Source organism: Phaenicophaeus curvirostris, chromosome 21 (genome assembly GCF_032191515.1).
Source record: "Phaenicophaeus curvirostris isolate KB17595 chromosome 21, BPBGC_Pcur_1.0, whole genome shotgun sequence".
In the NCBI taxonomy this organism is placed as follows: domain Eukaryota; kingdom Metazoa; phylum Chordata; class Aves; order Cuculiformes; family Cuculidae; genus Phaenicophaeus; species Phaenicophaeus curvirostris.
In genome coordinates this window covers 11439607-11463236 of record NC_091412.1, presented here as the reverse complement: position 1 = coordinate 11463236, position 23630 = coordinate 11439607, and the positions used below count along the sequence as shown (strand labels likewise).

At 47.6% G+C, this 23630-nt stretch overlaps 1 protein-coding gene across 5 annotated transcripts in view; it reads right to left on the bottom strand.

Annotated features, from left to right (window-relative positions):
- Positions 1–23630, bottom strand: part of COL26A1 (collagen type XXVI alpha 1 chain) — a 114331-nt gene that overhangs the window by 33099 nt on the left and 57602 nt on the right. The window contains exon 1 of one of the 5 annotated variants that reach the window (XM_069873822.1): positions 19099–19284. The exons of the other annotated variants lie outside the window; for them this stretch is intronic. Within the exon in view, the coding sequence (XP_069729923.1) occupies positions 19099–19258 (160 nt within the window). The 5' untranslated portion in view covers positions 19259–19284. Of the gene's footprint in view, positions 1–19098; positions 19285–23630 lie in introns of those variants that run through there. 5 annotated transcript variants of the gene reach the window in all.

Here is a 23630-nt window from a genome sequence, read left to right as displayed (position 1 = left end):
ATACACCAGGAAGGAACCGGATTTCTCCAGAGACACCTTCGTTCCCCCACACCTTCTTCTCACAAGCACTGAGTGTCGCCAGTCACTCTGAGCACCAGGCAACGCCACGCTGGCAAATAAGGGCTTTGAAATTACACAGCTCAAGGATGCTCCCAATGCCTCTGCCGGTCCTGCTGGCAACAGGGATGATGTTGGCACCTTCAAACAAGCTCAGGGCCAGATTGCAGCTGAAGGGACAGCCATCACTCTCCTGCAGTCAAAGGAGCTCCGAGATTTCACACACTGAGAGCTCAGTCCCCACAGCACCATCAGGAAACTTGAGGGCACTTGAACAAATCAAACCTCTTAACTGCTTAAGTTCATCCTTCCCCATGAAATTTGTCCGGAAGACACTCGCAGGCACTTGACCAGAGTTAATCGCCTGAACCCAAACCATCACAGCCCACAAATCCTTTATCCTCTGAGAACCGACTGAACACGGAGCAGCTGCCAGGCTCTCGCTCGCAGCCACAGACACAGCTTTCTTATCGATAAAGGGGGTTCCTGTGTGTGCAACACCCGGCGACAGCACTGGAAACGGCTCTCCAAATGCCTCTGCTTGGCGATTAGGATGTGCTCAAAAGGCCGCAGGCAGCAGAAGCAGCGCTCGGGGCAGTGACAGGCCAGGCAAGATGCACGTTCACCACAAACAATGCAGCAGCCCCTTCCAGCAGCGAGGGCAGCCAGCGCGGGGGATGCTGTAAACCAGCCACAGTCGCTATAAATCACGGTGCTTTGAGACCCAGGACACTACCACTTCCCTCAGTAGGAAATAGCTGGGCTATCTCCAAGAGCTGTTGGTAAATGGGAGCTTTAATGGTGACAATTGCATCAGTACGAAAGCAATCTCCTATTTTAGCCCAATTAGCGCTGTACTAAATCATCTGCCCGCGCCTTGCCTTTCACAGTGGAAAGAGACACATCTGCAAGGCTCTTCTCACGCACGTGTTTTATATTAGACTCTAGCACAATGTGTATAAACTAACACTATCCTACACTTACACAGCACCTCATCTGGAAATCTGAAAGCGATTTATGAGTGGTGGGCATCTGTGACACGTTACAGCTGGGACCTGAGGCACAGAGGGAGGCAGTAATGAGCCCCAGGCGTGCACAGCGCAGCGCAGAGCCCACCACTTGTTGGGTAGGAACATCAGCCACCAAACACACAGATGAGATCAGCCTTTTTCCCCAAAAGGGGTGCAAGTGTGCCCCAAAATGACACCTCTGCCTGCGTTCAGACCAAGACTGCTGAGGAATGATCGGTGTGAACACATATCCTAACGCCCAGTCCCCCAGGCAGACGGGTCTCTCCGATCCTGTAACCCAAACGCAGGCCAGCAGAGGTTTGCCTGCTTTTTCCACATCAGTTGATCTAATAAAAAAAGATTGATACTCCCTGCAAATCTGGCCTTGCTTTAACAAATCATTTGATTTGACACACAGAGGACTGTATCCAGATAGTTCAAATTCTGGTTTAGTCCCTGAAACCAGAGTTTCTGACGGGCTGAATACTCAGAACCAGCCAACTGGAACCACCAGGCAGAGACACCCACCTCGGGTAGGACTGGAAGTGCCCGGGTACGGCCAGGAGCATCAGAGACCTCTCTGCACTGTAGCGTTTATAAGCCTACAAGGAACATCACTGCTACAGAACACAGACAGCCTTTTTTGTACCTTTTAGAAGTACAGCAGCAACTTGCATTCCCGAAGCGCTTCCAGCATGTAGGCACAACACCGTATCACCTTCCTGGCAGCCAATGCCTATGCTGTAAACCAACTTTGTGAGAATGAGAAGAGAAAGAATCAAGTCAGGGGGATGAAGGCCTTTAGCAGCATGGGCACAGCAGCTTCTCCCAGCGTTTAGAAAGCCAGAGCGCCCAGCAGAGGCGGCGTCTGCCCCAGCACTGCCGCGCCAGCCAGTGAGCGGGGCAGGTTACCCAACCTCTAGACATTGTTCTGTCTCCCAGTGTAAAACCAGAGACGATGACTCCAACTGCCTTTGTAAACCGCTCCCAGGTCTGCGAAGATCTAATTATCTCAGTCTGTGAACCACAAAGAACTTTCATCTGTAAAGCACAACAGATGAGCAAATTGGTATCTGAGTTTTCTTGGATAGAAGGGTTAAAAAGGGAAAAGAAAAACGCAAAACAAGCTGAGGAAATTATTGTATTGGTACCAAAACTTTCCCCCAGCACTGGAGGATGGAGGTCCCACTGAAGTGATGTGCATTAGTCACGATCAGCACACACCAAGCCATCCTGGAGATGATAACTACAAACAACTGTGACAAGATTTTACAAGAGCATTTGTTGTACCGGTGTCTGGGAACATTGTGTTAAAAACAAACAAACAAGATCAGATAATTGCTGTGAACATGGTTTCTGTTAGGTTGAGGTCCTGGATGGTTTTGTGCACATGCCTGGAGAGCTGAGCAGCAGGATAGCCGGTTGTCCTCCCGCTCACCGGCACTGGGGGCAACAGGAGATGGTGGTGCAGTTACACCAGCGCAAAGCGGGACACAGCCTGGAGTCTCTAGGACCCTCAAACACTCACCAAACCCCACACAGATTCCTTTAGAGGGACGGTGCTTTAACATTGCTCCTGCTCTTCTGTGTCACCTCAAGATGTAAAGCACACAAGCAGTGATATTGGGCCAAGTTCAGGCCCACAGCCACCAGTGTTACATTCCTCCTAACTGTGTCCTTTGAAAGGCACAACTAGAGGCTTGGCTGCTGGTGTGAGTCCCAGCAGCTGTTTTCATAGCGCTGGACAAGCACGGGATGTGGACGAGCCAACACCAACCCTGAATGGGGGCAAACCTGAGGTCCCAAAGCAACGTGTGGCAGAAAGTGAAAGCCACGTCAAGCCCCTAAAAAGATGCTGGAGGCTACAAGGTCACACGGCGTTTGTCGCATACAGCTGAATCTCCCAGATGGGGAGATCTCCTGGAGCATCCTGCTAACTGAGCCTGATGCTGCAGCCAGAGCCCCAGAGCTGCATCAGCGCAGAGCGCTGGTTTGTGATTGCACTCACTGAAAGGAGGACTGATAGAGAGGAGAATATCAATCCAGCCTTTTGGTGCCTTACCAGGCGTGAGGATTCGATGTGAGTATCCAAGTGCCTGCGGTGCCACAAGCCCTGCTGCACGACAGAGCAGCTAAACTAGCAGGAAGCCACAATGCAATTTGCAGAATTGCAACCCAATGAACGGAATAACACAATGACTGCTGGGCAACACGACTTCTTTCATTATTTCCACATAACAGCAACTACAAACCACCAGGTTCTGCTCCTACTTTGAGGAGCAGGTCAAGATTCCAGTTTTGTCCTTTCCAGGTAAACTTAGATAAATGGTTTGTGCCTTCTGCAAGAGCTGCAGAGTCAACACGAGCACCACAGGCCAGATCCCAAGGGATCCTGTTACTGACTTGGGATCCACCCGGAGGAAACCCACACCCCCAGTAAGGCATGGGAAGTGTCTCCCTTTGCACACCAGGTTGAGATCTTTTCTGTAACAGCAACAACAAAGAGAGCACTAAATCACCAGAATTGTGAAAGAAAGGGCAATAAAGGTAGAAATGTATCGCGCGGCCCCGCACAGGGAATCCATTCCTGGCCTGCTGCCTAAAGCCCGGCATCCGCCTCGTGCTGGCTCAACCCCTGCTGCTCTTGGCAGGTGAGACAGAAAATGGGTTATAAAATGAACCCTATATTTTATAAGTTTCATAAATATTTTTTTACAAAACTGGAATATGAGGCATTCCTGGGGATCCTGTGCCAGCGAGTAACTTGGGCTAATGTGGAAACACGGTCACCACCTGCTCATGGCAACGGCTCTTTTAATCTTCATCTGGTTTATGAGCTGACCAACACTCTTTATTACCTGACAATTAGTTTAGGCTGATTTAATTAAACAAAATCGATTACAATCCCTCTTTCTTCCAAGGCAAACTTTCAGCAGGAGCAGGGATTTGAAAACTTTGACCCTGTACCAATAACGTTATACTCCACCACCAAAACTAATCCCACGACAGTTAAAGCAAATCCACGTCAGCGCACACAGATACGTTTGAGATGGGTGTTAAAAGCAAAAGGCAGTCTCAGGCTTCCTGGTTAAAGCTAGCATTAAGTTTGACACCTGACACTATTTAACCTTAACTAGGTTAAGCAGTCGGTACCTCTGTTTTCAGAACAAGCATGTCCACACCTCGCAGTGACCAGACAGGAAAGAGACAGCTGAAAAATAACCAGCTGGAAAAAACTACTTTATTATTTTTCAGGGAGACCAATGCCTTAATCCACACGTGTATAGAGACGCTTGAAGCAGTGGGACCTAAAGGGCAGCACAGGGGTAGTAGGACAGCAGGCAGGACAAAGGGGTGCATTTCACCTGCCCCCAGAAAGCGGTTCCTTTAACGAAACGCAAAGAAGAACATGCAGTTCTTGCCTGCCAGCACCAGGCACACCCTCAGTCAGTACTTGATCTGAAGCTTGGCGTTGATGATAAGAACCTGTTGACATCAACAGACCAAAAGAAGGTCATCTGCCTCTGGAACAGCTGCCTCTAAAACAGACATTGCACACCAGACAAGGAAAGCTTTTCCGTAAGTGTTCACTCTTCCGTGAGCACGTACATCAGCACTCAGGCTACAGACATTATGTCTGCAGAACCTGCTCCACAGTGGAAAGCAGAGCACAGCACAGAGATCTCACTGTTAATACATCTTTGTGTTTGCTTTCACTTGTTGTTGTTACTTTTCTCTTTTTTCTTTGTCCCTTTCAATCATTTTGGTTTTAACCGGTTTAGAGCTCTCCCAGGCAGGGAGTCCTGACTGGGCAAAGGGCTCAAGTTCAGCACATCCTCAACACCACCCACACAAGCAGGTACTTTAGCTGTGAGTACAGCATCAGTCAGACTAAGCAGAGATAGTGTCCATCCAGATAGCTCGCCCAGATACTTACGTTTAGTTCATCTTAAAGAATCACAGCGATAATTGACCAAGACCAGCAGCTTCAATAGGCTTTTAAGAACCAGCCCTCACCAAGCCAAGTTTGAGTGAAACGTTCGAGGTTGAATCTCTCCTGTCACAATTTCTCAAGTCTCCTTTCACAGCAAGGCAGATCTCAGCAGTCAGTGCCATCTGCTGAGCGCGCACCGGAGCTTGTGGCAACAGCTCAGCCCCAGAGGATGGATGAAAACAACTGGAACAGTAGTAGACACTTGGGTGCAGTTAAGCACAGCCGAAGCAGTCAGATGGCCATTCTTCAAGCTGTGTGTTGCCTCTGACACTTACAGAGCCTTGAAAAGCCAACCACCACCATCAGTCATAACTCCCTGGCAACTAAAGCTCTAATAATTCTGACTAATTGTCATGGAAAGTTACCCTGATTGCAAATTTGACAGTTATAAAAATCCAGTTTTGGAATTCCAAGCAGGCCAGTAACATAATTGGGCTCTGCATTTTAACACCCTCGTGATCAATGGTGGGGTAACGGCGACCCTTCCAAGGGCTTTGTTTGGGAATGAATGGCGCCGTATTGATGGAACAACTTGGCCACCGACCAGAAACTAAATTGAAAGTTTAAACAATGCAGCTGTATTTTATCATCCTGTATTGTCAAGCTTTAACGAAAATAGCTCCTAAACAGAGCCACATGTTTTGCCTGTTGCCCAAAAACTGAAGGTGAATTTTAAAACCCTTTCCTAAACTGCAGGATGCCAAGATTTTCCAGCTAGAAGTTATTATTAGGACATAGCGGTATTTCATATCAGCCTTGACAACGGGTTTGCATGGTTTCTGTAAAAGCAACTTCATTTGTTAAATCAGAGATGGCTTGGATGAGTGATGCTTCAACAAGCAGAGCCTTGGTTGCATATTCCTTCTTGTTCCAGTACCTGAAGGGGGCTATGAGAAAGCTAGGGAAGTACTTTATACAAGAGCATGTAGTGATAGGATGAGGTTGAATAGCTTTAAATTGGAAGGGGGAATATTTAGATTGGACATAAGGAAGAAATTCTTCACAATGATGGTGGGGAGGCCCTGGCCCAGGCTGTCCAGAGAAGTCGTGCACCTGCACTGTCTGTGCTGTGGCCAGGGTTCCCTCCAGTCCTTCATGGCTAATGAACACCCAGCGACGCCTGATGGAACCGCGTCTGCTACTGATCAAGCACTGGTCGCTTTGTATCACATTTGAATCTAACAGGAAGAAATGTCCAAGAAGATGTATTGTCTAAGTTCACTGTTTATCAGAACCAGATGAGCACACACAGCCCGAGGCCCTGGTCAACAGCCAAACCCTACAAGCAAGAAACTACAAGCAGGTAAAATGCGACACTTGAATCAAAAATGGGCAGTTACCTTTGTGCCAAAACCAAAAGCACATTTACCACGATGGTACCGTGTATCTGGAACACCGCTGCCTCCTGACACGAAACACTGGGCTTTTTGCAAATCTCTTCACGTCAGGCTCTGCTAAACGCAAATCCTTGCTCAGACCACCTCTGGCTGATGGTCTCCAATGCCTTTTCTTTTACACAGTCATCTACACAGATGCATGTCCATGCACACATACTCCTGAGTCTGTGCTGAGAAGAAAACTGCTGCCATCCCAGCTCTTTTTACTCTCTTCAGACAACAACTGAGAAGCTTTGTGAATTACTTCATTCAAGCTACGGCCACAGGATTCAGTAAAGATTCTTGCCCAGCGTTCTCCTCAAAGACATGCCCCAAAGGCAGAGAATTAAAAGGACCGAACTGCCAGTGGCTTCACTCTGACTTTCCAATGACAACCCCCCTCCAGCTTCCCCTTGACCACTCTCCCAGCTGCTTTGTTTCACTCTACATCTCTCTGGTTTTCACTGAAGCCAACACTGGGGTCAAGACATGGAGAGCTGGAGCGGACATGTCTTTTCTGATGCAAAGCCCTTGGTTCTTCTACAGTTTCCTTTGCTCCCAGCTGCTGAGGAAACAAGAGTTCAGCAATGCTTGCTGACCCCACCTTTAACTCCCAGGACAGCCAGCTCCAAGTACCAGTTGGCTTGTGGACTTCAGGAACCTGCCACACGTCCTTAAGCACAGAAAGTCTAAACCATCTGTGACAACATGAGGGGAATATAAGGCACTAAACCATCATCAAGCTACGTTAGCACATTTTTATGTGCTAAATCATTGTTTTCAATTAACTTCTAGTAAGAAAACATATATAGAGCGAGTTTGTCACATATCTGGTATGGCACAATCCACCACTGCCCACTGAAAAAAGCTGCAGGGCAGCAAGAAAGGTCTCCAAAGACTCACAAATTCCTCAGCCCCCAGCACACACACACCTCCCCAACAGTTTCTATCCAGCTCTGCAAAACCTGGCACCATGAAAACTAGCAGCAGGAGAGGTGTGTCAGCCCCTGGGCATTTTAAGTGGCCTATCAAGGATCAAGACTCATGGAGAAGGCACTGTCCCATCACTGCCATCTACGCATTGGCCACAGTTCCCTCGTAACACCCCTGACCCCTGTTGCTGAAAGGTAACAGCCGTTGGAAAGAGCTGGAAAAGAGGTTCTAAGGTTCATTAAAATATTTCAAAAAGTCACTTGGATTTAAAAGCCCACCTTAATCAAGCCATATTTATAGTTTCTTTCCACAGTCTTTATCCATTTATACAGCTGCAGCTCCTCTAAAAGACAGTTCAAAGAAAGGCACCTCCAGGCACCCGTCAAAGCCTAAAATTCTGCTGCTGAGTTGCCCAAGATCTGGCTCATAAAATTTGTCTTTAACAACATAAATTGAAAAGTTTAACCCAGAAACCTGCTCACAATCTACTGCAGTGGGGTTCAATCTGTGGCTCAACTCCACACAAAAGAGATGTTCCACACGACCCCTGATTGCTGGAGGGAGGCAAGGGAAGGAACACAGTCAGTAGGTGTTGAAAGTTCTTAGAAACCTGACTATACCGGAGGATTTTCATCTGCTCAGAGGAACAGGCACCGTTTTGGATCTGGAGATCAGAAGAGCTACCTGATGACTTCTAGGAGAACAGGTCACTTGCAGCGTCTCCTTTCATGGCCTTTTACAAAAGGCCATTCTTGGAGTCAAAGCTCTTACACAAGGTCTCTCTTTCCGATGAAAAGAGATTTCTCTTTCCTGTCACGGAGGTACAAGGTACCCCGAGGAGAGGCAGCCAACTGCAGGAGCACAGCACACCACAACCTACTCTCACAGTGCTGGCTCCCAGGAGCGCCAGCGACATTCACGATAGCTGCCCGCGCTGACAGAAAAGCACAAACGGATTTCCCACTAGAGCTTGGGTTACAGCCTCTCTCCTCACCCAGAGAGCTACGGGCCAGAATTCCAGACTAGAAATAGCAGATAAAGGTGGAATCACTGAACTCATAACCAAAAGCAGCAAGAGTTATGTTCTGCAACTGTGTTACGCAACACTAAAAGTAGGATAGCGTCAAAAGCTGAACGGAAAGCTTAAAGGAAGATATTTGCTTCCTTACATTGCTCCCCTTGAGCTACAGGGGACTCCTGGGCTTTACAAGCTGGTTTCAGCATGAAAACAAAATCCATTGCACAGAGCCTGGAGAAGCAATCAGGCAGCGCACACAGCTCTCCAAAATCTAGCCCCATGTTCAAACCAGCAAGTCCTCTCCTGTTCCAACCAGAGCAAGGCAATCGGAGTCTGGAACAACACCACCAGCTCTAATCACAGCACAGTTGTAGAGAGCAATAAGGTCTCCCCTCAGCCTCCTCTTCTCCAGGCTAAACAACCCCAGGAGTGGCTGCGAGATTCTATGAAATGCTAGAGCTGGACTGATCGGCAAATGCCTGCAGGACGAGCAGGGCTAACGAGAACAGCAGGACGAGGGATTTAATGGCCAGGCTCTACATCCTAAAATTCTTTAATTTCAGATACTGTGAAATTCCAGAGCTTCTCCGATAACATCTAGAAGGCAAACGTTGCCACAGCACAATCTCCAAGGAAGCAAATTTCCAAACTGAAATGACCTTTGAAATATTTGCCTGCATCCCTTTTGCCAAGAAATTTGGGGCAGTTTCATCTTTCATCGCTGCTCATTCTCAGCTTTTGGCAAAAAGTGCACATTAGGTTGTTATTATTAGCAGAAGTATTTTAAATTAGTGCCCCAGAATCCAGTTGTCCTTTGGTACTGAAAGAATTTGAAAGGAAAAAAAAAACTAATAAAACCAAACATACCCAAAAAAAACAACAAAGAAAAACCTACCCAATTCGGAAATTCGATGTTGCCAGCCAGCATGCCTGGATTCAATCTACAGCTTCTCAGGAATCACTAGCCAGTGGAAGATTAACTCAAGATCATGGGATGGGAATGCATATGGAATTCTCATTCTGCTAACAGGAGGGTAAATTGCATTTTTCCACCTTTGCAGCTCGGTTGATATTTCAATCGGTGGCTGAAGGGCACCTGCCCAGGCAGCTCCTGGTACACCTGGACGGGACAATCGCTCCATTGGCATCCGCCTTCGCGTACGACAGCATGTCCTGCACTCCTGCTCACTCACAGAGAAGGAAAGAGAACCCTCTATCTCAGTGCCAATGCTGTCCAAGCCTTTCAAAAGTGATGGTACTCTTCCCTCAGCAAAAACTGTTACTGACGGGGTTCGGTTCCCTGGGGATGCAAACAACTGCTTCATTTCCCATCCCTTGGATACACGCACCTAACACCAGGCGTTATATCTCAGTCTACAGAGGGCTCCTAATTCGCCTCATCATTTTTCAATTAACAAGTGATTACATTCAGCGCTGGCCAGGACATGGGGTGCTCTGAGCACACTATGAAGAATTTCAGAAGGAAAAACGTACCCCAAAGTCACCCCTCATACGAGAGCACAGACATGAACTTCAAAACCAATCACAATGGGACCACTTCTTGTGACTTTCCCCCCACACAAACCAAGGCAACCACCACAGATTCAGACAAACCACAAACGCTGCCCAAGCTAAGACCACTTTGCAAGCAAAATATAATGTGTCCCTCTCCGGCCAGCTTGGCCTTGCCTGCACGAGCCCAGCTGGTTCATTTTGTGACTTGGAGCCTCTAAGCAAAGGCAAAGGAACCATGAGATTTTCGGTTCACCCACGCACAAGGGATTTTCTCTAACAATCCCATTCATCATTACAGAAGCTCGAGGTGTGAATGATGATTCCTTAATATCCTCCGTGAGTGCTCAGTGCCTCAGATCCGACTGGCCATCCAGGAGGCTGCATCTGCAGATCTCTGACACATGATTAAGTGCCTTAACTGAAGGAAACAGCTTTTTCTTTTTTTCCCCTTTAACTAACAGCTCAGAGTTCAGAATACAGGAAAGAGACTGAGTGCCTGAAAACAGACAGCAACGCATCAAAAGAACCTGAAAACTCCATTTGGAGTTTCTTCAAGCTACTCACAACCTACATGGCTAGGAACAAACTTCACATCCTCTCTCTCGTCTCTTCACCTGAAAGACTAAGAGGGCAAAGCCACGCTTTCCTCGCAGAGCTGAGGATCTCCTGGGCCAGCACATATTTTGACACGTCTGAGGTGGATCCACGCCAGTTTACACCAGGGCAGGATCCACCCCGTTTTACCATCAGCTCGACAGACAAGTCTCCCATTGCAAGCATATAAATAAAAAAAATCTATATTAACTGAGTTAATGATGTCATGGCTGGTAACTCTGCAGTTCTTTCCCCATGTTTTTCACAGGTCATAAATTTGCTTCCCATAACGACTTTTAGTTATATGAAAAATTACATTGATTGTCAAGTACGTAAAACATCCCCCAGTGAAACCCCTGCCAAGTTTAAGAACTGCAAGCCGATGGCAGCCTGTGGCGCTGTCACCCTGGGACAACCCCTGCACTTTGCTTACAGCTTTGCGCACAGCCTTTTAGACATTCAGGACCAACAAATTACAACACAAAGTTGACAGAAAGAAGCATTCCGATCAGATCTCCAATTAAAAGAATGTGAAAGATCAAGCAGAAAACCTGCTTTCCAATTTTTTTAGCTGGTGCTGAAGAACAAATCTCGGTGAGCACCATCAAGTCCAGAAGAGAGGCAGCCAACAGCTCAACTTTCCAAACAAGTCACCAGTTACACCCCTCCGAGTTCTCTTTAAAACACCCAGATCAAGGGATGAGTTGCTTGAATTTCTCTCTCTCACCGCTTACGTTAGTCAAGTACTTCTTAATGGAATCTGATGTTTTCACCATTGTGCTCTAAAGAAAGTCAAGAAACACTGAAATCCCGTTCTCACGGCAAAGTCACTTGGCTCTGTTCTACATCCTACATGTCATCACATGGATTTAACACCTGGGTCATTCTAACCGTGAACATCAGGACTAACTTCATCAAAGCCGGCAGAATGATGCTGCCGTGCAGGCAGCATGAAATGAGAAACGGGGCCGCTGCCCTCTCCCCTCAGCTGTCAGACTGGAACATCGGGCTACATAATGGAGGAGGCTCTTTTTAACAAGGAAGAGGTGAGAAGGAAAAGCAATGTAATAGCGTGCAGAGGAGTTTGCATTTCTTGATTTTGAACTCACTGCCTGCTTGCCTGAGCCACAGAAGTGACTTCAGAAACACTGACACGCTGGAGCTGGAGAGTGGTTTTCTCTCACACGTTGTCCTATTAAGGTGAAAAGGGATCAGAGCAAGCGTGGCCTCTGCCAACCCACAGAAACTGCTATTGATGCCGTGTTCCTTTCCTTCCCAGTGCTTTACTCCTGTTGCTAGCTAGAGAGCCTACAGCACACAGCAAAATTCCTGTCACAGTGAGAAGTTAATGCTGAATTTGGAGAAGCCAGGGAAGCATCAAGAGTTTTCCAACAGCTGACGGCTGCTCTGGAGGCAAATCCAGCTGCTCCTTTCCACGCAGTGACCTGTTAAAGTGGGAACAGCAGATTTCCAAGCTAGTCCGTAGCCATGCCTGGAACAATAATGCATAAATAAATTCAATTCTTATCTTACAAAAGCTTGTGAGCGTCTTACTGTGTGCGAGCTTTTCAGGAAATGCGGAAGAGGGAGAAAACCTTCCAAAAATCCTGCACTCAAATAGTTTGTGCTTTTTGCAGTTAGAGAAAGGGAAAGGGAAAAAGTTTATAAGAGAACAACAAACTTCTGACGGACAGAACAAGCAGTGATGGCTACAGGGGAGCAGGAAAAGTTCTTTAGATCCTGGCACTCACCCCTCATTACAGGCAGCAGGAATTCAGCCGCACACATGTACGGCCACGGCTGGCACGGGCGTTCTGTGAGCACAGCCAGCGATTCCCCGGCAGAAAAACCCACTGCAGAGGAACTGGTGCTGCTAATGACACAGCACAGCTGCGTGTTTGGTGTCAGAACAACACATGCACAAAGTAATGCCAGCCCCAATGCCAAGGCTGGCAGACAGGCAACCTCCGCAGTGTGACTTCAGCAGCAGAGCTGGACTTTCCTAAACCGAGTCATTTGCCCTGCCCTTAGAGAATATACAACTACCAAACACGTGTTCATGCTTGGAGATCTTTCAGATGCTGTCACATTTTCTGTGGACGCTGACCGGCAGCGCCAGCTGCAAGGGTTACAGAAACGGAACGCTAAAGAAGGATGGAAGTGATGTTCAGCAAAGATCCCAAAGCAACGGAACTTAAAGAGCTACTGCAAATTGCTTATAACATCGCTGCTGGAGAGCTCTCTTCCTGCAGCCGAAAGCAAACCCAGCGTTAAGGCTGCTGCTTTCACCTGGAGATAAACCGTAGCACGTGAAAACACGTGAAATCAGAGCACAGGCTGTACAGGCAGAGCAGCTACAACATGAAACAAATGTCTTCTGAACTCAGTTGTTGCCCACAGGGAGTAGGATCTCATCATGGAACCTACAGACCACGCAACTGCGCTTAAAAGTAATGATGGAAACCACTCCTGAAAAACAAAAACTCCATCTTCGCCCATCCGTAGATTTAGACATTATTGCTGTTTGATCTCTGTGTCACCTAAGACAGAAAAAAACAACCCTGGCTGTCCTAAAGCAACGCTGCTGCAGACAATGGCATCGCGCTGCTCTTACGGTTCTGTGGGACTATTTCTCCCCAGGATCTGTTCAGTACCCAGCGCTTTCTTAACCAACCAGAATTCTAAGCAAAAAGAAAGACCAGAACTTTCAATCCAAAATTCTTAATTCCAGACTAAGTTTTCATATGAAAACCATCAGCTTTGGGGAGGGTAGGGTTTTTTTCATGAGGCAATTCGGTAACTTTTTAATTTAGACTAAATGTCAGCTCCCTCCCTTAAAAACGTCAAAGCCAAACATTCAAACATCCTCCCTAATGCTAATTTTATTAATACTGTCAGCAATTCTCAAGTATCTCAATCTGAGACAGTGAGTCAGGCAGCAAATCAAGCCGATTGCCAAACCTCCAGAGGGAGAGAAACAACAGAGAACATGGCCAAGGAGATTGCTGATAACAGATATTTAGTCTTTATGGGGGACAAATAGTTTGCTACTTCCTCACACTACTTGTACTCCGTTACACTGGGGCGCCCGGTTAGCTGTGGTTTGAATGCCTAAATATAGCCCTGCCGATTACAGCACCCAGGGGTTTTATAGGGGTTTTATGCCTTCCCGTCCCGAGCAGATTCAAAGCTGACTCACAGGACATCCCACCACCTCTGAGGTCTGTGGAGCCCCTGGGTGGAACAAGTGATGCTGTGTGGGAGTCAGCCCAAGAACCGGCTCAGGTTACACCGTGCTTCTCGAGCTTCTTTCCTCCTCAGCCCATGAACCCAAGCTGCCCACACCTGCAGTGCCCTGCTACAGTGAGGAGACGCTCCGCACACACCAAAAATCAACCATCCCTTGACAGGGTGACCGCGAGGAAGATTATGGCTGCGCCCATGGAGTCACTGGTTGAACAAGCTACTGAAACAATTTGGCCATGACAACTGGGTTTCTCTCTTTGATCTTGTTCGTAGAAAAGAAACCAGATGATGGTTTTTACATCCTGGACAAAGAGGACATGCCCAGCAACCCAGGGTCTTTAGAGCCGTTCCTGACAGTCTGGGTTTTCCCAGCTTGGCAAGACACAATGGCACTTTCTGATACCCAAGTCCCTGCAGACATATTGCCTCTGAAGTCCTGCTGCCTGCAAGACATCAGTCCCTACTGACATACCAGTGTAGGATTTACCTGCCCTAATTTAGACACCTGAAAGCTACTGAAGTCCAAGCTTGTCACCCTGGCCTCTCTCCATGCCCAAAGGCAACGCGCAGGTGACCTGTGTTACTCCGTGACAGACCTCCAAGTTCATACAGCCTGGAGGAACCTTCCTGCGCGGGCTGTGGGGAGCACAGCCTAACTCCAGCATTCAGATTTCCACCCAAGGAGCTCACAGCCATACGTGATATGCATTAACCTTTGCTTTTTATGTTCATTGCTACCAACTTTTTATGCATGCCTCCAGCATACAAAAGATTTTCAGCTCTTAAAACCCACTGGCAGTTGGGGTTTCCAATGCAGCCTAAATGCAAAACGCAATACAGGAGAGTCTGAGACCTGCCGGACACCTAAGGGCCAATAAACATGGTTGCATTTTCTTACCAGCATTATTTTTCCTGCTTGGTTATGTTTAGCCGAGGGACTAACAAGAAGCTTCTCCACATGCCTGCACATGGAGATTTTATTTCTTTTTCCTGTGGGAACGGGGCTCGTGTTTGATTTGCACTGACCCTTCTTCCCACACCATGCCAGATCTCCATCGCCTTGGCTGCGGGCCACATGCTGCGGTTTGAAGTGCGGTCCCTCAGGTAATTATCTGAGGAACACTTACATGGAAATCGATGGTACAAACCCACAGCTGTCAGCCCGGGCTCCAGGTCCAGCTGAGGCAGAAAGGGATTCAAAGAGAAAAATCAGCTTCTAAATTAAAGTGTCAGGATGAGATTTTTTGTCCTTCCTTAAGAATTTTGGAAAGGCAGGAGAGAGGGAAGGGAGAAAAGTGGTTCTACTTGGTGGGACAAACCTTAGATGTCTGAAAATGTTGATCAAATTCCTTTGTGCCTCCAGCTGTTCTCGTGCAGGACTGGGCACGCTTTCAAAGGGAAATTGCTCAGAGACCGAAGCACACGCTCATTGGCACGAAGGATCAAGGCATCTGTTAAAAGGGTTTAGACTTTTTCGAGAAAGTTAAAATCTTTTACACCAGTTTTTGTGTTAAAATGCTACAATAAAAAGAACCCAGTAAAACCAAACACAGCACACAGAGTTAATAGGTAGGATATCCGCTGATTCATTCTGTTATTTCTTAGCTGGGCCTCCACTACCTCTAATCCTGGGGCTTTCTCTTGCCATACCCGGCCTGACTTCAGCCAGTGCCCTTACGATCCTCTTCCCAGTTTCTCAGGTTCTTGTATACTTTCTTCTGAGGAAAAACAAACCCACACTGGTACAGACCGACTCAGCTGGGAGGCTGAGTGTCCAGGTAGTGCTATATCTGTTAAGAAATGAGAAGTTCTCCCTATTTTCAGAGAGATTTTACCATATGCCACTCACAAACAACAAAATCTTGATAATGATTCACTTACCAAGGTGATTCCTCAGTTTCTGACTACCTGAGCCCCAGTGCCTTGAGAGCACTCAGAGCCTCCTGCTGAGCCACCAGCAAACCCAGTCAAGGAGTTTTGGAGGACATGAGACACCCAGAGTCTGGGCAGAGGGGAGTGCGATGCTTATCTTCAAAGAGGGAAAACAGAAGCCAACCATTTCTATATTGATACCCACAAAATGCAGCAGTATAATCAGACTATTTATAAGCACCTGGAAGATAACGATCAAATCACTTAACAGCCCACATACATCTGTCAGGAACAAATCACATCAAACTGATCTCATTTCCTTCTGTGATGAAACACCAGGCCCTTGAGGACAGAGCCAAAATAGCCGTGTGCACAGATCTGGAGTGCAGTACGGCTTCAGTCCAAGGTTTTTGTGACATTTTCATCAGGCAGCTAAGGATTGCTTACGAGGGCAGACGGGAGGAACTGGGTGAGCTTCAAGGTCCCTTCCAACCCAAACCACCACATGAGTCTAGGATTCAACTGCTTTCTGCCTTCGCGCTCGTGAAGTAGGAAAGCAGAAGTGGTTCTTGGAGCAGAACGGGAGTGCTGGAAGCTGCAGGCTGATGGCTCCCCTCATGTATTGCTGCAGGCTGGGGAAGCACAAGCAGGCATCTCATCAGCCTGCACTTCCCAAAGGAAGCCACACCAGTGCGGAGCTTCCCGACATCTCCTGGCCTCTCTCTGGAATGCGTTTAATTTAAAAGAGAAAAAGAGGGAAAGAGGTGGAGCAGGGAGAGAAGAAAGGAGGAAAGATTCCAGGTCTAAGATTTATGGAGAGCCAAGTCAGTGGGAAAAGGGAATTAATAACTACGGGTTACAGGATTTTGCATGTGGATGGAGATAACTGGGCTGCACTTGGATATTCGCAAGATGTAACTGGCAACAGGGGATGAACACAAAGCACCCAACCCCGGCCCTGTGGCTGGATCCAAAACCGATGCTCGCTGCTACAGCAGTGCATACGCATACCTTTTCCCTGCTGCTTTTTCCAGGAAGAGAGGAGTTTGAGGCTGTTTGGGGCACAATTTGCTTCTTCCGATATTTCCCAACAGCAGAACTGAGAAGGGGCAGAGACTATCCCGGATTCTAAATGGATTGTTAGTTGTTCAAGTGATCAAACCTGAAGCAATAACAAGGCCTTAAAATAACATAATTATACACACTTACAGCAAGGAACACAAGCATTATCAAATCGCACCACCTTTATATCCATGTTCCTAAATCTTCATCTCAAACTGGAACAAGAAGAGCCAGGGTGAAACCTCCACCTCCTGTTATTGCAGTCGACTGGGCTAAATGACCACAGAGCTAAACCAAAGCGTTATTCCCGTTTGTTGCTGCTGCCACCCGTCATGCAGCTCCCGGCCCTGGCCAGAACTGCTCCCTCACCGGCAGCACCAGAGCTCTCTCAGATTTCACAGTCTGCAGGCATTCGCTTCCATCTGAAACTGCTCCCACTCATCACCCATTTCCACTAACGAGCTAACACCTTCCTACAATCCCAGACAGCAAGACCAGAGGTTTTAATCAGTTTGAATCCCCTATTGTTGCCACAAGTCTGTGGGCCAGGCTGATGGCTACAGCGCAGCTTGGGGTGAACTCTCACCACTCTCAATTGCTCACAAGGAACACAGGGGTTGGTTTACTGACTGTAAATCAATTAGTGATCTAATTTCTGCCATAAAGTTACAAATGAAGAAGTGCAGGAATGTCTTCTCATTTTTCGGGAAAGCGGAAGGCACAGATAAATCAGCCCTTTCAGAGCTCCTACACTGCAGGAACCAAACAGACAGAGCAGCAGCTTCATGTTTCACAGGACAAATACTTGCAGGGGTTTGGGGTTTTTTTTAACTAATTAAAACCCCACTGAGATACAGGAAGATACTCAATCATTCTGAAATCATTTCACTGGGTGTCACCCACCCTGAAGAATGTTCCACCAGCCAGGACAGACCCGAAACCAAAAGGCATTTATTTCTCTCCTCCTCTTTCCCTTTGTCCTTCTGGAGATAAGTGTTACAGCCCAAGCCAGCTGCAGGAAGGAGAGACCTCCAGCTCTTTCAATTAGTGAAACACTAGACTTCTACATTTAAACCGTGTCACAGAGGAGTCCTGGGTATGAACGTGCTGAGGCTGGTGTGTTCTTGCGAACCCGGGCACTCACTGGTGGCCTGTGCCTTCCATTGAAGAGTCTCGGTGTCCTTTGACTCAGAGCTAAAAGCTCTCGTTACTTGAAGATGACCTCAGGTGAAGCATCGTCTGGGTTTGTCAGCAGCCATCGGGTGCTCTGCCCACAGAGCACTGCAGCTTTTGTTAATGATGGAAGGTACAGCAGCATCCTGGACCCATCAGACACTGGGAAACCCATGCTATGAGAAGTCTGGCTCAAGTACTAGGTACCAGACAACAACAGAGGGCTGCCTGTGCTGTTTTATTCTCTTTATAATAAAGTCAAAATCAATTACAAAGAATTAACAGAAAGCCAGCACAGTTTTATGGCTTGGTCTGCTGCAAGTCAGAAAGGAATCAGATTAAGAACAAATTGCTTAATTTATTACCTTTGTTTCCATGAATCTCAGAGCCCCAGCAGCTGAACAACCTATAAATATCACTCACTCCATTCCCTATGAATCAGGAACACATAATCTCCATTTTATATGCTGGGAAACAAAATACCTTGGCCAAGGTCACAGAGTCTGTGGCAGAAGATTGCTCTTTCGTGCTGCGTGTAGTTAAGCTGTGTAACAGCTTGTCACGGATGCAGTGCCACCACACCACAGATATTGCACTTGACTAAGTTTCTCATAGACTCAAAAAGGGTTGGATCAAGTCACAGCAAATCCCTTGAGGGCTACAAAACAGAAAGAAACCAGCTCACAGCTAAGGATGCACCTCAGACACAGCCTGCTGGATGCAGGCTGGCAGAGCAATCACTCACCTTTTCACCCACACTTTCCCATAGGTGTCAGTTCCCGGCCACTGCCAGAGACGGGAACTGGGGCTGGACAGGTATTTGATCTGATCCAACATGACCAATATGATCCCTGTGTCTTCACACTCCATCTGCTGTCCTCAGCTTCCAAGAGAATGGGAACTGATAATGAATTTCTGTTCTTTATCACAAACTTACAAAGAATAGCATTTCTTGACCTCATTCTTATTTAACCCACAAAGGACCATCCTGTGGAAATCAGAGCATGGGAGTCACCAGCATAAAGAGAAAGGAGAGAGGGATATGATGAGTCCTTGTTTCATCAAAAAGCAACCGTTGTACCTCCCCATTGACCTCTTGGACCCTTACAGGAGGGCTGCTGAACCATGCAGCCGTTGAGGAGACATCTGCTAAGGATTCTGCAGAAAGCAAATCCCATTTTAATACTATCATGATTTCCCTGCTCTTTGGGATAAAGAAGACAGACAGAGGGATCAAGGAAGGAGTACCTGGAAAGTGTCTGCTCGAGCAGGAATAAGCCTCCGCTGCTTTCTCCAGCCCATAACGCTGGGGGATGTGTGCCAAGTGGCGTTGTGTCAAATCCTCGCTGTAGGCACCTGGTGGAAGCTCCACAAGCAGCTGCTCCAGGAGGATGGGCTTGAAGACCATAAGGGACTGGGACCACGGCCAAGTCTGAACATTGCAATGCTTCCTTTGATCTGTTTAGACAGCACTTCTCAGACAGCAGACGATGCCTGGAACAGCCCCCTCTCTGCCTATGCACAGTGACCCAGTCTCCAAATTTATCCCTACATTCTCTGCAGCAATTCTGATGGAGGAGGAGACACCCAGGGTTTCACATCCAGCAAAAATCCTGCTGTAAAGCTGAAGGATAAAACTGCTCAGGGAGGAAACGTGACAATACCGCAGACATGAGTTACTGGAGGAAGAACGGTGCCCCGAGAGACAGAACAGCATCTCCTGAGCAAAGGGAGAGATCACCTATGACGAGAAGGGTCAGCCACGCACCCATCTGGGCATTACTAGAGAGACACAGGTGGCTGAAACCTTTTAGTTGCAGCAGAAAGTCAATCTCAGGCACATGGATGCTGAATAGTGCCAAGAGCATGAAAACTGTAGTTCAGCTGAATGAAATGGTTTGTAGAGGGCCAAACACACACACAAACACACATGCACCGCAGCAACTCCAAATACAGCAGGGATGCATCACCAACTGCAGAATGAGGATGGATGAATGCATGCAGGTTCACCTAATAATAGATAAATACGCTTTTTACTATTTGCTGTGTATTTTCCCTTATGGAGCTTTGCTACATCTCAGTTTGTCACAGGAAAGGAAACGGAGACAGAAACAGCAGCATCACCGCACTCCTGGCAAGAGGTGACCAAGGACTTCGCTGGCTGACATTGCAACCACAATTATTTTGCACACTGGTGGCACCCTCCACCTGAGCCCCCCGTGAGCAGAAGCAGAGCAGAGGATTGTGCAGCAGGTTGCTCATCACACCACACCGGTGGCTGCACAGCTAAACGCCTGCTGCTTCCAGCTCCTGCCAGCCCTCCCACCCCAGCAGGCGGTGCAGGATCCTGCTCAGCCCAGTCACCGCTGACACTGATTTATGAGCATCACTGCACAGCATCTCGGGAGCCACTGCCGAGCGGGGCGGCAAATCCTCTGTACAAACCAACACTGGGAATGAATGCTAAGCTCTTCCCATGCCGTGACTGCAACTACCCACGTGCCGCATCGCTTCCCAAACCAGGTGTGCAGAGGCCGGAAACACACATACGTGACCTGGTTAAAAAGGGTCTCTGCGAGTTGGAAAATTATCTGGCCAAGCACAGATGAAGGCTGCTAGAGCCAGATTCCTTGTGCAGTTACTAAAGTAACCGGTGGTGACAGCCGAGCCGCGCACAAACCGTGGCTGCCTCAGACAACAAGGCTTTCGAAGACATCAGCAGCTTTAACAACTTCTGGATGACCTCACAAGTTGTTAGGTTAATACCTACCCTTTCCTAAACTGGTAAGGAAAAGAAACGCAGCACAACAGTGAAGGCTTGAAATCCTAGTAGAGGGCAAACGTGTTCCGGTTTGCTGCAGGTGAGGAACTACCAAGGCTTTCAGGGGGCCTTGTGGGATTTCCAGGAGATTTCACGATAGCAGGAGGAAACAAACCCATTCCGGCAGGAGCAGCTACAGGGGAGACCAAGCCTGCCTGGGTTCAGCCTTCAAAGGCTCAATAATTTCAGCTGCTTTGCTTTCCTGCTCATGTTGTTTATCTTAAGGAATTGTTTGGAGATGCATCCAAAACAAAAAAAAAAAAGCAGAATCAGAGAGAGCAGGTCCAGCTTAGCAACCACAGAACAGCTCCATATTCTCCTGAGCGAGCTGTAAATTCACCCCTCCCTCAGTACTGCATTAGGAAAGAACTCTGTTCTGACAGGACTGGTTACAGATCAGCTTCTGGGGACAGGAGGGCCCAGCAGTTCAGCCAGGGACTCCTTACCTCCAAAATGAAATAGTGATTTTTTTTTTTTCCCTTTCCTTTTTTTCCTTCCCCCCGCTTTGTTTGTGCTCTCATCCTTGGTCCCTGGTTTCCAGAGAAGCAGCAATCACGAGGAGGTTCACATGGAGCACCCTTGATAAATGACCATGCTGGTGCACAGCTCCAGCAGACAGGGCTTGGAAGATGAAACCTAATCCAACTGTCTCAAATTATTGAATAAATGAGGCAGCCTGGGAAACAAGCACTGCAGATGGGCTTTGTTCAGGAAGCACATTTTTCTCCTTAGTGCCCAGGAGTCAAAACTCTTGGGGCTGTGCGAAAATCCGAGCTGATCTCTGCAGCGTCCTCAGGCTCACATACTGTTCGTGGCCGGTACCAGCCACCGCTGGCTGCTGGGCCGATGGGTTGGATCTGGGGAAAAGGCCTTCTCCTTGCTGTGCTGCCCCATTGCCTCTGGAAACAAGGCTGGAGAAGGAATGTGTCCCTGCAGGCTCTAGTCTCAAAGCAGCATCTCTTAGTAAGGTCTAATCCAAACCCATCCCTCTACCGCTGTCACCTGCATCCCAGATCAAAGCTGGAGATGGCTGGTACCCATTCATTCACAAACTTCAAAATCTGGCTCCATCCCTTCTCCATTTTATTTCTCCAGTCCGGGAAAAGGCAGGCACGTACTAAAAGAACACATGAGCTGTAGTGACTTAGAGGATTTATGAACTCAGGGTTGCACTCACCACTTGAAAGTGGCAACTCAAAGACCCTACTCAAAAATTCCTCTGCTAAATGGAACCGCAGGGGAAGTTTGGGATGGGCAGCATTTCATCTCATGAGTGAGTCTGGCAGAGACCAACATCAAAGCAACCGTTTGGCCAAAAGCACTAGGAAGACTAAAGTCACTGCAAAAACAAAGCTTAAATCTCAGATTTAATCTTGAGGTGAGAAATGAAGCCTCAGCATGGCGCAAGTTAGCAATCCAGACTTACATCAAAATGTTTCCATCCCAGCCCATTTCTCCCAGTGTGGCGGACAGGAACATTAACCTGTCACAGGGCTGGGAATGCCGCCCGTGCCAGGCGGAGGCCCAGGCATTGACGTGACTTTAGACCCCAGTCGTCAAGTGCAGACCCATAACTCAGTGAATCAGGTAACAGCCAATGCAGAGAGCACAAAGCAGCAGCTCCATCCAGTCTCCAAGCATGCAGGAACACCACACAGGGCTTCCACACCTAACCTCAGTGGGGATGCAGCAGGGAAGGACCCTGCCCCAATTCCCAAGATGAGGAAAATCCCTCAGCAGATCACACTGCCCCTGTCCAACGGTCTCGTGTCTGCTACCAGCTACAGCGGGGAGAAGTTCCATAAGGAAACCTCCATTCCACAGTGCTCCTTGGGAACCTGAGCACCTTCAACCCTGCCCAGGCACAGGAACAGAGCTGCCCCATATGCAGGTTTTCCCCCAGCTCCCATCAGACCCACTTTATGACCAAGGCTTTCTGTGCCACAGATTTTCTAGATGCGAGACAGGCATAACAATGCCATCCTTTGCAGCAAAGCCCTGCGTGATTTCAGGCACTATGTTATGTACAAATTAGGTATTTTTCTTATAATTCAGTCTTGCTGACAAACACTGAGGTTTCACCATGATGGATGAATGGTTTGGGGTATGGTGTAGACATTCCTGAGCAAGCTGTTAGCAAAGTCCACAAACCCATCTGCGTTCAATTTGCTGCTTACACTTTTCCAAGGCTATTTATACATCGTGGCATTCTTAACCTCCGTGGCTTTGCATCTCTCCACATCTTTCAATCGCGTAATTGAGCTGATGAAATGGTCCCTGGAGTACTCATTTCACGATACCATTATCAAGACTGTACAAAGCAGATACCCAGTGCTGGTAAAGCTCTGAAAAGGGAGCTGTGAACACCAGGCAACAGCAACGCTCCAGCCAAAGTCATCGTTTGGTGCCATTCACGCAGTGAATGACAGACGCACACAGCGATGAATGAGGCGCACGGCACTCAACTCAATTAACCAGGCAAAGAGCTTTGCAATAGCTTCTCGGTGTTGACAGCTCGGCGATAATGAAGCTCAGTTATTCATTGCACTGTAAAACGCAAAGCAGAACATCCAACCTGGAGGAGGGAAAGAATAATGTTTGTCTAATTTATCATTTTTCCAACTGACAAATAACTTAGGCTCATAAAAATAAAAAGGAAGTGAAGCTTTAATCCTCTCTCCTTTCCTACTCAGTGGAACATTTTTAAAGCATATATTTGCATTCTGGACCACGGATCCCTGATCCTCCTAAACACTGCTGCATAGCAGTGGTTTCACACACCGCCCCAGTCCTACTCCAACATATTCAAACCAGAAGGCAAGAAGAAATGGGGCATTTGGGAGGAAGAGAGATGCAGGAAATACCCTGGAAAGCAAGGGAAACTGGGATTTTATCCCACTTCATAACGCAGCAGAGAAAGGAATTAAACACGCTGACCGCATAATCAGGAGTAGTTTAA